The sequence below is a fragment of the Peromyscus leucopus genome, chromosome 5 (assembly GCF_004664715.2).
Source record: "Peromyscus leucopus breed LL Stock chromosome 5, UCI_PerLeu_2.1, whole genome shotgun sequence".
NCBI lineage: Eukaryota > Metazoa > Chordata > Mammalia > Rodentia > Cricetidae > Peromyscus > Peromyscus leucopus.
In genome coordinates, this window is record NC_051067.1 from 8,458,754 (window position 1) to 8,471,834 (window position 13,081).

General features: G+C 43.9%; 1 protein-coding gene across 1 annotated transcript; it reads right to left on the reverse strand.

The window, feature by feature from the left end:
* Window positions 1-2,602: 2,602 nt before the first annotated feature.
* On the reverse strand, window positions 2,603-12,970 carry Camlg (calcium modulating ligand). Its single transcript, XM_028863476.2, has 4 exons — window positions 12,292-12,970; window positions 10,159-10,619; window positions 7,437-7,502; window positions 2,603-3,200 (listed from the first exon to the last, which is right to left on the reverse strand). Exons 1-4 carry the CDS (start codon window positions 12,455-12,457, stop codon window positions 3,009-3,011), a joined length of 885 nt encoding a protein of 294 aa, XP_028719309.1. The 5' UTR covers window positions 12,458-12,970; the 3' UTR covers window positions 2,603-3,008.
* Between the last annotated feature and the right edge of the window lie 111 nt (window positions 12,971-13,081).

The window sequence follows — 13,081 nt, forward strand, 5'->3', positions numbered from 1 at the left end:
GATACAGAGACTTATTATGAAAGCTCAGCCTATAGCTTAGGCTTGTTCCTAACTAGCTCTTATAATCTATGTTCTACCATGTGGCTTTTACCTCTGTTCCATTCTGTGTGTGAGACTCATTTTGTGTTCGGGTGGCTTCTCTGATTCTCTTCTTCCCAGAGTCCTCTCTGTGCCTGGAAGTCCTGCTATTGGCCATTTGGCTCTTTACTAAACAATCAGAAGGCACCTTGGCAAAGACACATTTTTACAGTGTACAAAAAGATTATCCCACAACAAATGGGGGAGGGCTCAGCCTATTGTGGGTGGTGTCATCCTGGGCCGGTGGTCCTGGGTTCTGTGAGAAAGCAGGCTGAGTAAGCCATGTGAAGCAAGCCAGTAAGCAGCACCCCTCCATGGTCTCTGCATCAGCTCCTGCCTCTAGATTCCTGCCCTGCTTGAGCTCCTGTCCTGATTTTCTTTGGTGATGAACACTAACGTGGAAGTATAAGCTGAATAAACCCTTTTCTCCCAACTTGCTTTTTGGTCATGGTGTTTCCTTGCAGCAATAGAAATACTAAGACAATTCCCACTTTGCTCCGCTTTGTGCTTATAGTTCAAGATGTGTGCCCTGGGGCTAGAGATGGTTCACTGGTTAAGAGCACTTGTTGCTCTTGCAGAAGACTTAGTTCAATTCCCAACATCCACATGATGGTTTACAAACATCCATAACTACCATCCCAGGGAATCCAACACCACTTTCTGATTTCAAAGGGCACCAAATGTGGTATACATGCATAAGTGCAGGCAAAATACTCATATACAAAAAAAATAAAATTAAAAAAAAATGTTTTGTTTGTTTTTCGAGACAGGGTTTCTCTGTGTAGCTTTAGAGCCTATCCTGGATCTCGCTCTGCAGACCAGGCTGGCCACAAACTCAAGAGATCTGCCTGGCTCTGCCTCCCAAGTGCTGGGGTTAAAGGCGTGCGCCACCACCGATCAGCTATAAAAAATAATTTTAAAAAATGATGTGAGCCATCAGCTTTGGCTCCAGCCACCATGTCTGCCACCTGGACTCTAACTCTCTGGAAGCATAAACCCAAATAAACTCTTTTTTATAAATTGCCTTGGTCATGGTGTTTTATTACATCAATAGAAAAGCAACTAACATGATCACTACTGTAGTTAAGAGTATTTATGCTATTGCACTGCTTGCCTAAATTACTCAGATCCCACTTTTAACATTTCTGTTCTAGCTTGCTTTTAAAAGGTACTTCTGAGGAGCTGAAGAGGTTAGGGGTTAAGAGCACTTGCTGCTCTTGCAGAGAACCTGGGTTCAAACCCCATCACTCACATGGTGGTTCACAATGATCCATAACTCTAGTTCCAGGGGATCCAATGCCCTCTCACCTCTATAGCCATCAAGTACATATATGGTGCACATACATACATGCACAAAACAAGCAAAATAAATTTAATCAATCTAATCAACACTGTAGCTAGAGTTTTCCTGCCTGGCCCACAGTCAGGACAAATCTCAGTCACTCGCCAGTCCCCCAGCTGCTCAGATCCAACAGAGTAAACACAGAGACTTATATTGCTTACAAACTGTATGGCCGTGGCAGGCTTCTTGCTAACTGTTCTTATAGCTTAAATTAACCATTTCCATAAATCTATACCTTGCCACGTGGCTCGTGGCTTACTGGCATCTTCACATTCTGCTTGTCATGGCGGTGGCAGGCAGTGACTCCTTCCGCCTTCCTGTTCTTTCTTTTCTCCTGTTAGTCCCACCTATACTTCCTGCCTAGCCACTGGCCAATCAGTGTTTTATTTATTGACCAATCAGAGTAATTTGACATACAGACCATCCCACAGCACAACACAACCTTTAAAACCCTTTGGAATGCAGCTCAGTGTTGGAGCACAGGCCCGAAAGGCCAGGCCAACAACAACAAAAACATACAATTACAACATTTATGACTAGGGCTGGAGGGATAGCTCAACAGCTCAGGGCAACTGTTGTCTGCTCTTGCAGACAGTTCCCAACACTCACGGGGCAGCTCACAACTGCCTGGATCTCCAGGGGATCAGATTCCCTTTTCTGGCCTCTGCAGGTACCAGATATGCGCATGGTACACAGACAGATACGCAGGTAGGACGTGCATACGCATACAATAGAAATAAATAAATCTAAACAAAAAAGAGATGAGTACAAGTTGCATAGACTATAAACTCTTTTTAAAAACCATTCATTTGTGTAACTCCCCGACCCCACTCAGTGTCAGAGATTCGCTGCTAGGCAAGCATTCTGTCATTGACCTACACTACTGTACCCCACATGTATGAACTTGAACTGTTTCTTCCCTTACTATTTATATGTTAACTCAAGAATGGATAAGGATGGCTACCACTTTTGGGCCTTGGGTTAAAACTTTTAAAAATAAGACAGGCAGTGGTGGTGCATACCTTTGATCCCAGTACTCGGGAGGCAGAGGCAGGCAGATCTCTGTGAGTTCAAGGCCAGCTTGGTCTATAGAATGAGATTCAGGACAGGCACCAAAGCTATGCAGAGAAACCTTGTATTGAAAAAACCAAAAATAAAATGTGCAGTCTTAACATTAGACAATTCAATTCCATTCACTTTATTTTTAGGATGTTTTCACTTTTCAGGACAGAATGACACAAATCCAAGTCACAGTCCTTTAGGCAGGCTGAGATCACTTTATCTACTCCCCTCAAAGTAACAGCCCAGTCCCACAAGAGGGATTATAAATGTCAGAAGTTAGGGGAAAGGTATAAGACTGGATTTCTAATTAAACAAGAAAAACTGTTAATGACATTGTTATTCTATTTGGTTACTCATACCAGTACTGATACAAAGTCAACCCTTTTAAATCAGGGAAACTAATAAGTTAGTTTTCTGCAGAGTAAAAGAATTTCATAAAGATATAAACCAATTTGTCCCCTTTAGAGACACTGTAATATAGAAGAGAAATTGTTTTCACTTTGTAAACTTCTGAGTTCTTCGGATTTCAGGGTACTTCAGAACCCCAATAATCAATCAGTTCATGACAAAAAATGAAAGTGAAAAAGTAGACACAGAGATCTGTAAAGACTTCGCCCATCTTGCTATAGGTATCCATGGACCGATTTATCACTTCAGCAGGGATTCCAGACAGCAGCAGCGCAGCCGTCAGCACTGTGGTCTTTATCTTCTTCTCACCCTGTACCAAGAAGAGACAAGTTAACCATATGCCCTCAGCAGACTGCATGTGCTCTAGACAGCCATGGTGGATGCTGCTATCTCTCCTCACTGCTTTCAAATCTGCTAAAGAAGTCAAAACAACACACGAACATTTACTGAGCATAGAACAGGGAAATCAGCAAATTACTAGGCAACAGCAGATAACATAACCTCCAGCAAGTTTAGAGCTGTGTCATTTTGGCCAGGCTGGTGGTGCACACCTTTAATCCCAGCACTTGGGAGGCAGAGGCAAGTAGATCTCTGAGTTTGAGGCCAGTTTAGTATCACAGTTCCAGGACAGCCAGGGCTCTGTAGAGAGACTCTGCCCCCCAAATAAACAGATAAATAAATAACTGTTATTTTGGAAGCAAGACATAAGTAACGACTTTAGAGACATTTAACACAAAGTAAGAAACAAGAAAAACATTACTAGTCAGGATATAAATACCTACACATGAACGAACTGATGACGTGTGGCGTTGGGATTCAAATGGCACACACTGCTCTTATGTAAACAAAGCACAAGGAAGTGGTTCTGGAAGTTCTGATGCCCAGCACACCACCCCATACCGTAAGGTCTAAGGAAGGCTTTCCGAGTGGGGAGAAAGCCAGCCTTCACGGAGGGGCAGGATCTTGTCAGGGGCAGAGGAGAAATCTACTGTAAGCTGAGTCTCACAACAAAAGCCAGAAGCAAAAGAATGTTAGGTGTGTCACTGCAAACAAAACCGCAGGGACCCCCACAGGACCCTGACTGCTGTACGAAGGAGCAGACACTGGTCATTCGTGGGATGGGATGTCACCCAACACTTCAGAACACTTCTGGGGAGAGAGAACATTTGTTTCTTAACTTTCTGGTCTCGTTTTAAAATAGTTTCTTGAGGCAGACAGGCCTCAATCTGGCTACATATCTAAGACTTTACTGATCCTCTACCTCCACTTCCCAATGGCGGGAAGCAGAGGCATGCACCATCATGCCCAGATCATGTGGTGGTGAGGCTCCAACCCAGGCTCCATGAATGCCTGGTGCCTGGTGTCCAGTGCCCACAGAGGCCAGAGGGGACATTTAGTATCACTAAATCTCCACTCACGATATGCCAATTTTAAAGACATAAAAAGCTATAAGGTTAACTAATAGAACTGAAAGGTTATGACCACAAAAAGATGCATATAAGAATATTCTTAGCAGCTTTAGTCATAATATACCAAGTACAGTGAGAGCAAGGATTCCCTAGCAACAAGAGACTATAGGAAGAAAGAAAGGAAGGGAGAGAGGGAGGGAGGAAGGGAGGAAGGAAGAATGGAAAAAAGTCATACAATAAAATACGGTGCAGAGATGGTCCAGTGGTTAGGAGCTGTACTGCTCTTGCAGAGGACCTGAGTTCAGTCAGCAGCATGTATGCTGAGTGGCTCACGTGCACCTATAATTCTAGCTTGAGAGGACATGAAGCCTTCTTCTAATACAATCACTCACTTGCCTGTGTGTTTGAGCACACATACAACATACACATAAAAGTAATAAAAATAAATCTTTGAAAGATAAAGGAGAATGAGCTACAGATACATCCTAAAATACAAAAGAATTTCACACCACCATGCAGAATGATGACTTGCAAAATGTACAGGGCTAAAGGTGTGGCTCTGAAGTGTAAAACATGCTTAGCGCCGGGCGACGGTGGTGCACGCCTTCAATCCCAGCACTCGGGAGGCAGAGACAGGTGGATCTTTGCGAGTTTGAGGCCAGCCTGGGCTACAGAGCGAGGTCCAGGAAAGGTGCAAAGCTACATAGAGAAACCCGGTCTCAAAATAAATAAATAAATAAATAAATAAATAAATAAATAAATAAATAAATAAATAAAAAACATGCTTAGCAAGGTGCTATGTCCAACCTTTAGCGCGCGCGCGCGCACACACACACACACACACACACACACACACAAAATCAAAATTTTACCAATCTGCGAACCACATTTTTTCACCTAAAAGCCCTGAGCAAGGACTACTTGGTCAAAGTGAGCTTTTATAGGCAGTCTCTTATTCTCCTTGAAGAAACATCTACACAGGGTTTCCTCAGCTCTCACCCTGCTATCCCCAAACTGCAATAGATCTGTCCTCCCCCCTCTTGTTTTTATTTTTTGAGACAAGGTTTTTCTGTGGAGTCCTGGCTGTCCTAGAACTTGCTCTGTAGACCAGGCTGGCCTTGAACTCAGGGAATTTGCCAGCCTCTGCCTTCCAAGTACTGGAATTAAAGATGTGTGCCAAGACCACCAGCCTTTTTTTTCTTTTTTTTTTTTTTTTTTTTTTGGCCTGGTAGCAAATAAAGATTTATTTATTTTATGTATACTTGTCTATATGTACACCTGTACATCAGATCCCATAGACAGTTGTGAGCTGCCATGTGGGTGCTGGAAATTGAACTCAGGACCTCTGGAAGAGCAGTCAGTGCTCTTAACCACTTGAGCCATCTCTCTAACCCAGATCTGTCTTCTTTTCCAAACCCTCCTCCTGTGATATAGCTCCATGTACAAAACATCTGCCTGGCCTGTGTTAAGCCTTAGGATTGATGCAAAATTGCTCCCCTCCCCCACCCACAGAAAGTCATAGATCTAGATATGACTAAGCAAACAGCCATTTTTTGCACAAAAACTTGACACAAACTTTGATCATATGCTGGGTGTGGCAGCATCTGCCTGTAATCCCAGGAAGCTGGGGCAGGAGAACAGCATTCTATGGTGGTCTGAGCCACATATCAACAATCTGATACATTCAATCACAAATAACATTATTTTTGCTTAAGTATTTCAGACATGGCCTCACTGTGTAGTCCAGGCTAGTCTCAGACTCATGACTCTACCTTCTGAATGGCAGGATTAGCTGCAAGCATCAGCCTGCCTTACAAGGAAGTTTACCTTTGACGTCAGGCAAGCCAAGCTCAGGGAGATGATGTATACATGTGGTCAAGCAGACTAGGAAAACATCGATCAGCTCAACATCATTCTGCTCCATAATTGTCGTCAAATAATTCTCATTCTCAACATTAAAGTGAATTGCTACCATGTGTCCAAAAAGGGGCACAGTAAAACAACTGAATTAGTTTACTTTCTTACCAACAGAAAGAATTACTAAATTTGCTAATGAATCTGAAGATCAGCCCTGGCAGGTAAGCCACTTTGAATGTTTTCATTCCATTGATTGATTTGTGTACAGATGTGGAGGTCAGAGGGCATCTGCATTGTAGGCCATTCTCTGCTCCTCTATGTGAGTCCTAGCAATCAGACTCAGGCAGCGTGGTGAGAACCGTCTTCACCCGAGGAGCCATCTTGTGGCCCTAACCCTGGAGCTCTGACTCAGATCATTGTCACCTGTGTTTCCCTTAAGTTCTATTTGTTTTTTAGGGTTTTTTTCAATAAATAAAAAAAATTAATTTTCGCTGAGCGGTGGTGGCACACGCCTTTAATCCCAGCACTTGGGAGGCAGAGGCAGGCGGATCTCTGTGAGTTGGAGACCAGCCTGGTCTACAGAGTGAGTTCCAGGACAGGCTCCAAAGCTACACAGAGAAACCCTGTCTCAAAAAAACAAACAAACAAAAAATTAATTTTTATTTTTTAATTATGTATATGTGTCTGTGTATAGGTTTGTGCATATGAGTACAGGTACCCATAGTGGCCAGAGGAGTTGGATCCCACTGTAGCTGGCATTACAGGCAATTGTGAACCACCTGAGGTGGGTGCTGGGAATCAAGCCTGCGTCCTCTGAACCAGTGTGTGTTCTTAACCAAAGAGCCATCTGCCCAGCCCTTAAGTGCTTTTTTTTTTTTTTTCTTCTGAGACAGTTTCCCTGGGTAGCCTTGGCTGTCCTGGAACTCGCTTTGTAGACCAGTAGACCAAGCTGGCCTCAAACTCACAGAGATCCACCTGCCTGGATTAAAGGTGTGCACCACCACTGCCCAGCAGCCCTTAGGTTCTTAAAATGAGTTAGTCAGGAGCCATCAAGATAGCTCAGCAGGTAAATGGATTGCTTGAAAGCTTGGAAAGTGAGTTTGTTCCCTAGGAGAGAACCAACCCCTGACAGGTGTCCTCTGACTTGCACAAAAGCACATCCACACTCACATGTCATACATACACACACAAGTATATGCACACACAAATAAATTAGATTGTTAACAATTACTTAGTCATGAGTCAACCTAAATATTAATTAAGAAAAGACTTAAATTTACCTTTGGAAAATATTTGTATAGTCCCATGTACGCAAGTTGCAAAGTAAGAAATGGAGCGAATATAGACTGTGAAGACAGAAAATAAAATTAAGTATTTCCAATAGAATCACTGATAAGTCAACTTAACAAAAGTTATAAATTCCAAGCAAAACATTACAGGAAAATATTTAATGTAGCATCTGAAAGTATTCTTGTTTCTGTAGAAGACTAAGAGAAGTAGAGTCTCGTTCTCTAGAAAACACGTTCCTCGAGTCATGTGATTCTTCCGGTGCTTCTCCTCCCCAATGTGTTCTCTCGTACAGACGTTCATTTTCTTTTTATGAGACGGTTTCACTATGTGGACACTCGCTATGTAGCGGCTGGCCTTGAACTCATGATCCTACCATCTCAGACTTCAGAGTGCTAGCATTAAAGGCTGCACTACCTTACCAGACCAAACCTAGAGAATTAAAGGTGCAATAACATCTCCACCACCACCGCCTGGCTGACAGACTATTCTTAACAGTTCGGCAGTATGACATCTTCAACAAAATGAAAAAGACCAAAATGGCACTTAATTACATAATTATTTCTAAGATGTAAAAGGTTATGAAGGAGGCCAAAGAACAAACAGTGTTGTGTGGCAAGAAGCTAACAACTGAATATCTGATGGTGAAGATAACCATAAAACCAAAACAACAAATCCTTCACATACAAATGAAGCACAGGGTGCTGGAGAGATGGCTCAGAGGTCAAAAGCACTGGCTGTTCTCCCAGAGGTCCTGAGTTCAATTCCCAGCGCCACATGGTGGCTCACAACCGTCTGTAATGAGATCTGGCGCCCTCTCCTGGCCGGCAGGTGTACATGCAGGCAGAGTACTGTATGCATAATAAATAAATAAATCTTAAAAAACAAATGAGGCACAGGGGCTGGAAAGAGCACTTACTGCTCTTGTAGAGGACCCGGGTTCAATTCCCAGGGCACACGTGGTGGCAGCCACATGGTGGCTTACAAACACCTGTAACTCTGGTAGAGGAGCTGTGTCACCCTCTTCCGACTCTGCAGGAACCCAGTATACACAAAGTGCACAGACACACATGCAGGCACAACACTCATACACATAAAATAAACAAATCCATTTGTAAAAAAGAGGCGTAGCTGTTAAAGCACGACAACACAGAGCCCTTGGATAAAAGAGCAGCTCTTGGCTCATCCGCTGTTAGCATGAGACAATGAAATCTGTTGAACAGATTATAGTTTAGAAAATACCTCATAAAAGCAGTTGTTTGTTTGTTTGCCTTTTTTTTTTTTTTTCTTGGTTTTTTGAGACAGGGTTTCTCTGTATGGCCCTGGTTGGTCTGGATCTCACTCTGTAGTCCAGGCTGGCCTCAAACTAAAGAGATCCACCTGCCTCTGCCTCCCTAGTGCCGGGATTAAAGGCAGGCACCACTACACCTAGCTGCATAAAAGCAGATTTTAAAATGTTTCACCTAGGGCTGGAGAGATGGCTCAGAGGTTAGGAGCACTGGCTGTTCTTCCAGAGGTCCTGAGTTTAATTCCTGGCAACCACATGATGGCTCACAACCATCCACAATGAGATCTGGTGCCCTCTTCTGGCATGCAGGCCGAACACTCACTGTATACATAATAAATAAATCTTTAAAAAAAAAAAAAAAAAAAGTTTCACCTAATGATGTAGATCTTAGTTGTCTGAAAATTTTATGTGTGTATCTGGTACATAGTAAGTATTCTTAAAATGTCTTCTAAATGGACCCACTTCAAATCAAACACATTCAGAGGCTGGAGCAGCAGCCGGGTGGGTAAGAGCACTTGGTTTCAGGTCCCAGCACCCACATGGGGGCTCACAACTGCCTGTGATTCCAGGTCCAGAGAATCTGACTCTTCTGACCTGAGTACCCACTAAGCATGCACATGGTGCACATACACACAAGGAGGTAAAACACAAAAATAAATTAATAATAAATCTTTTGAAAAAAATTTTAAATCATGACACTGATCTCTGGTCTGTGTCTTCTGCACTCTTCTACATCCCATAATAGACTCTTACTATAATGTTTCTACATTATACAATGCTGAAACACCTTCAGGATTGTAGACAACTACCTATACACAGGCCAACAAGAAGTATATTTCAATGTCTCAAACTACTTGGAAAATTACTAATATATAGTACACATAGGCATCTGGACTTTCGGTTCTGGAATGAAACTGCCTGGGTTTCACCCCACCTGTCAGTTGCTGTGTGACCCTGGTTTAGTCTGAGTCTTCACTCCTTCATGGGTTCAAACAACATATAATGCATAAAGACAAAACTTAAATGAATTAATATTAGGAAAGCATTTAAAATGGTACCTGGTATGTAGACAGATTTTAGTAATTACTACTAATGGGCTCTCATTCACTAACTAGGTTAAAGAACAGGATTTATGCCAGGTGGTAGTGGCGGCAGCGCACACCTTTAATCCCAGCACTCGGGAGGCAGAGGCAGGCGGATCTCTGTGAGTTCGAGGCCAGCCTGGTCTACAAAGCGAGATCTAGGAAAGGTGCAAAGCTACACAGAGAAACCCTGTCTCGAAAAACCAAAAAAAAAAAAAAAAAAAAGGACAGGATTTATAATACACTTTCAATTAACCCCATAGGTCTGTTAATGCTGGCAAGAAATCCCACTTTTATAACTCAACTTGCATTTTCCTAGTTAATAACTTGCAGCTCTTATCTTACCAAATATTTGCAAACGAAAGCTCTGACGCCGAGAGCAAGAAGAGCACACCCCACCAATCTAAATATTCGGAAAGAGTCAAATTCTTCTGTTGAACTTCCATCTTCCTGGCTGGGCTTCTCGCTGATGAGCTGTTTGCGCAGTTTCATGGCTTCCTCAAACCTGGAAAGGTACTGTTCTAGACCGTGGTGCGACGCCCTCTGGGCCGCAGCTGCTGCAGGGTCACCTCTGCTGCGATGCCGGAGCTCTACACCATCACTACTACCACACTCTGGTGGCTGGATGAGTGAGTCCAGTTTGTCTCCCAGCTGAGCGCCCTGAACCTCCGCCACAGCACCGGGCTGGCCAGCTGTTCCACCACTGGCTGAATCGCCGAGCACCACCCTCTTTGAAACGGAAGGAACGCTGAGGGAGTTCAGTTTGTCACTGTCCTGGGGCTTTGATTTTGTTTGATTTTCTTCTTCTGAGGGAAAAAAAAAAAATAAAGCCTGTGTATTACAATACTCACAAGCATCTTAAACATAAATACTCAAAAATATGCTGCTAGAACTTGGTCTCTGCATCAAAATAAATCCTGACTCTGCAGAAAACAAGATTGGTTCTTTCTTCTTCACCTTTAGAACAGGCCACCCTTAAAGGGCATTCTGGCTGAAGAAAGTATCCAAACTCTGTGGAGGAAATGCTACTGCTAAGCAAACAAGCAAAGATCGTAAGGGATGGGGCAAGGAATAGAGACCAACTCTTCCACAGATAAAACCCAAAGACCACATATTCTAAAGGCCAACTCTTCCACAGATAAAATAAAAAAAGACCACATATTCTAAAGACCAACTCTTCCACAGATAAAACCAAAAGACCACATATTCTAAAGACCAACTCTTCCACAGATAAAACCAAAAGACCACAGATTCTAGAGATATGGCTCAATTTCTTGCACTAGCTGATATGGATAAAAAAATCATTGCAGTCTCGTAAGGTTTCTATTTCACAGTTCCATTTCTGAGTCCAGAGTGCTGTGCGCACAGGGTGTGGTGTACTACAGTCACTGCTGCCATCCTTGGGCAGCCATGAGCAGGCACTTTTAGGATGCTGTTCTGGTTTTTAAAGAGAGAACTCTAAAAATGATAAAATTTGCAAAGCAAAGAATAAAATAAAAAAGTACCTTGAGAAAGACAAACACCAATACTTTAAGAATATCTTCAGATTAATCACTACAGAAAATGTGTCTTGCACTGTTTTAGACGATCTGGAAATGGTATCCATATGTATTGTCTAGAAGTTTAGAACTACATCACTAACACCTCACAGAAATCTCAAGAGTTCTACCAAGTTTGCAACCAATGACTAAAAAGCCAATTACTAAAGGAAACGTTCAAGTAGGAACTTAGAGAAGCCAAGCACAGAGTCATATTCAATAAGAAAACAATATACTAGACACAAACTTTGCGTGAAAGATGAGGAGTTTCCTTTAGGGTAAATACAGTTATTTGAAATGAGTGGTGTAATCTCAGCTAATGAAAGGAAATCTCAGGGGGTACATTATCTCTTTCAGGAAGGCCTATAAAGAACGTCCACTCATATATATTCACCTCTCCTAGAAGATCCTAGGTGACAGTGTTGAAGGCACTGAGCACAACCACCAAGATATGACCATAGGGGCCCTGATCCACAAAGGATGTCCCAGCCAATAGTCAAGGAATGACAAACTGGTGTGTAACAAGCGTTACAAAGCAAAAGGCAAAAGGTAGGCGTGAGGGGAGGAACTGGAAAGAAAAGCATTTCGAGCAGATGGGACGCAGTGGGATGAGAAGTATGGGGATAAAATATGTAGCCTCCAAGAAAGGCGAGGAATAAGGAATAAAAGGGCTGTCCACAGATAACTGGACACGGAGAATCAGGAACGAAGGCTTTGTGGCCAGGGAGGAGACAATCTCTGGGCGAGGATCCAAGAAAATAGGAAGCAATAAGGCACCTCCTGGGGTTAAGTGACAATATAATATGGTTTCGTCACCTAGGGGGCGGGGACAGAGTACTACCAGAGTGCATTTTTGGGTCAAAAGCTTTGCGGGCTGCGGGGCAGAAGGATCTTGAAGATTCAAAAGGGTGAGCGGGAGACGGGAAACCGAGGCTCTCACCGGCGCCGCTCCCGGGCCTGTGAAAGCCCATGATGCGGTTGATGCGCTGCTCGGAGTTCATGAGCAGCTTTCTCCTCCGCAGCTCCGCTCGACGCTGAGAAGCCGACAGGCCCGAGGGGGCCGCGGGCCTGTCCCCGCCGTCGGTGGACGCAGGCACTGGCTCCATGCTTTCTCCGCGGGCTGGAGCGGGGCGACGCCAAAGGCGACTCCGACTTAGGGCAGGGCCGCGGAGTTCCGTCCCACTCCCACTGTAGTCCCGCCCCTAGGGGGCGGGTACTGAGGGGCGAGCATGCGCGGATGTCCTCTCAGCCGCCATGTTGAGTGAGGGCATTCCGGGTTCGAGGTTTTTCGTGACCTGCGTTGGTACTGCTCTGGTTCCTTACCGCCAGGTTACCACTCAGGTGCTCTCGAAGGTGAAGAGACCGATGCCCTCCTGAAGGGTGAAATGCCAGTGGGGCACAAGTCCATTTTATTCTCTGCCAGGAAGCAAAATGGAGGTTGCAGCGGCAGGCGCTTGTTACCAATCTTAAGCGACTTTGCTCCTAGGATACGTAATTGCGGGTGCGATGCTTTCCGAGAGTAGCCCTGGGGTTTGGTGGTGGGTGTTTGTGATTATCATTTTTCACAGTACATCTGCCAGGTTTTCCCAGGCACTTCCGTGTCCGTAGTCTTCTCACTTGTAACCATATTGCATGCTTCAATGTCCTTGTGAGGAGGACTTTGTGTTAGGTCATAGGAGGAACCTGCAGCAGCCCTCGTCGTTTGCGTTGCTCTGCATGCGTGTGTTTTT

Coding starts and splice junctions, on each gene's coding strand:
- Camlg (XM_028863476.2), bottom strand. CDS start 12,457: ATGGAGCCAGTGCCTGCGTCCACCGACGGCGGGGACAGGCCCGCGGCC. Junction 10,620..12,291: donor CAGGCCCGGGAGCGGCGCCG/GTGAGAGCCTCG, acceptor TTTTTCCCTCAG/AAGAAGAAAATCAAACAAAA. Junction 3,201..7,436: donor TATACAAATATTTTCCAAAG/GTAAATTTAAGT, acceptor TTCTTGGTACAG/GGTGAGAAGAAGATAAAGAC.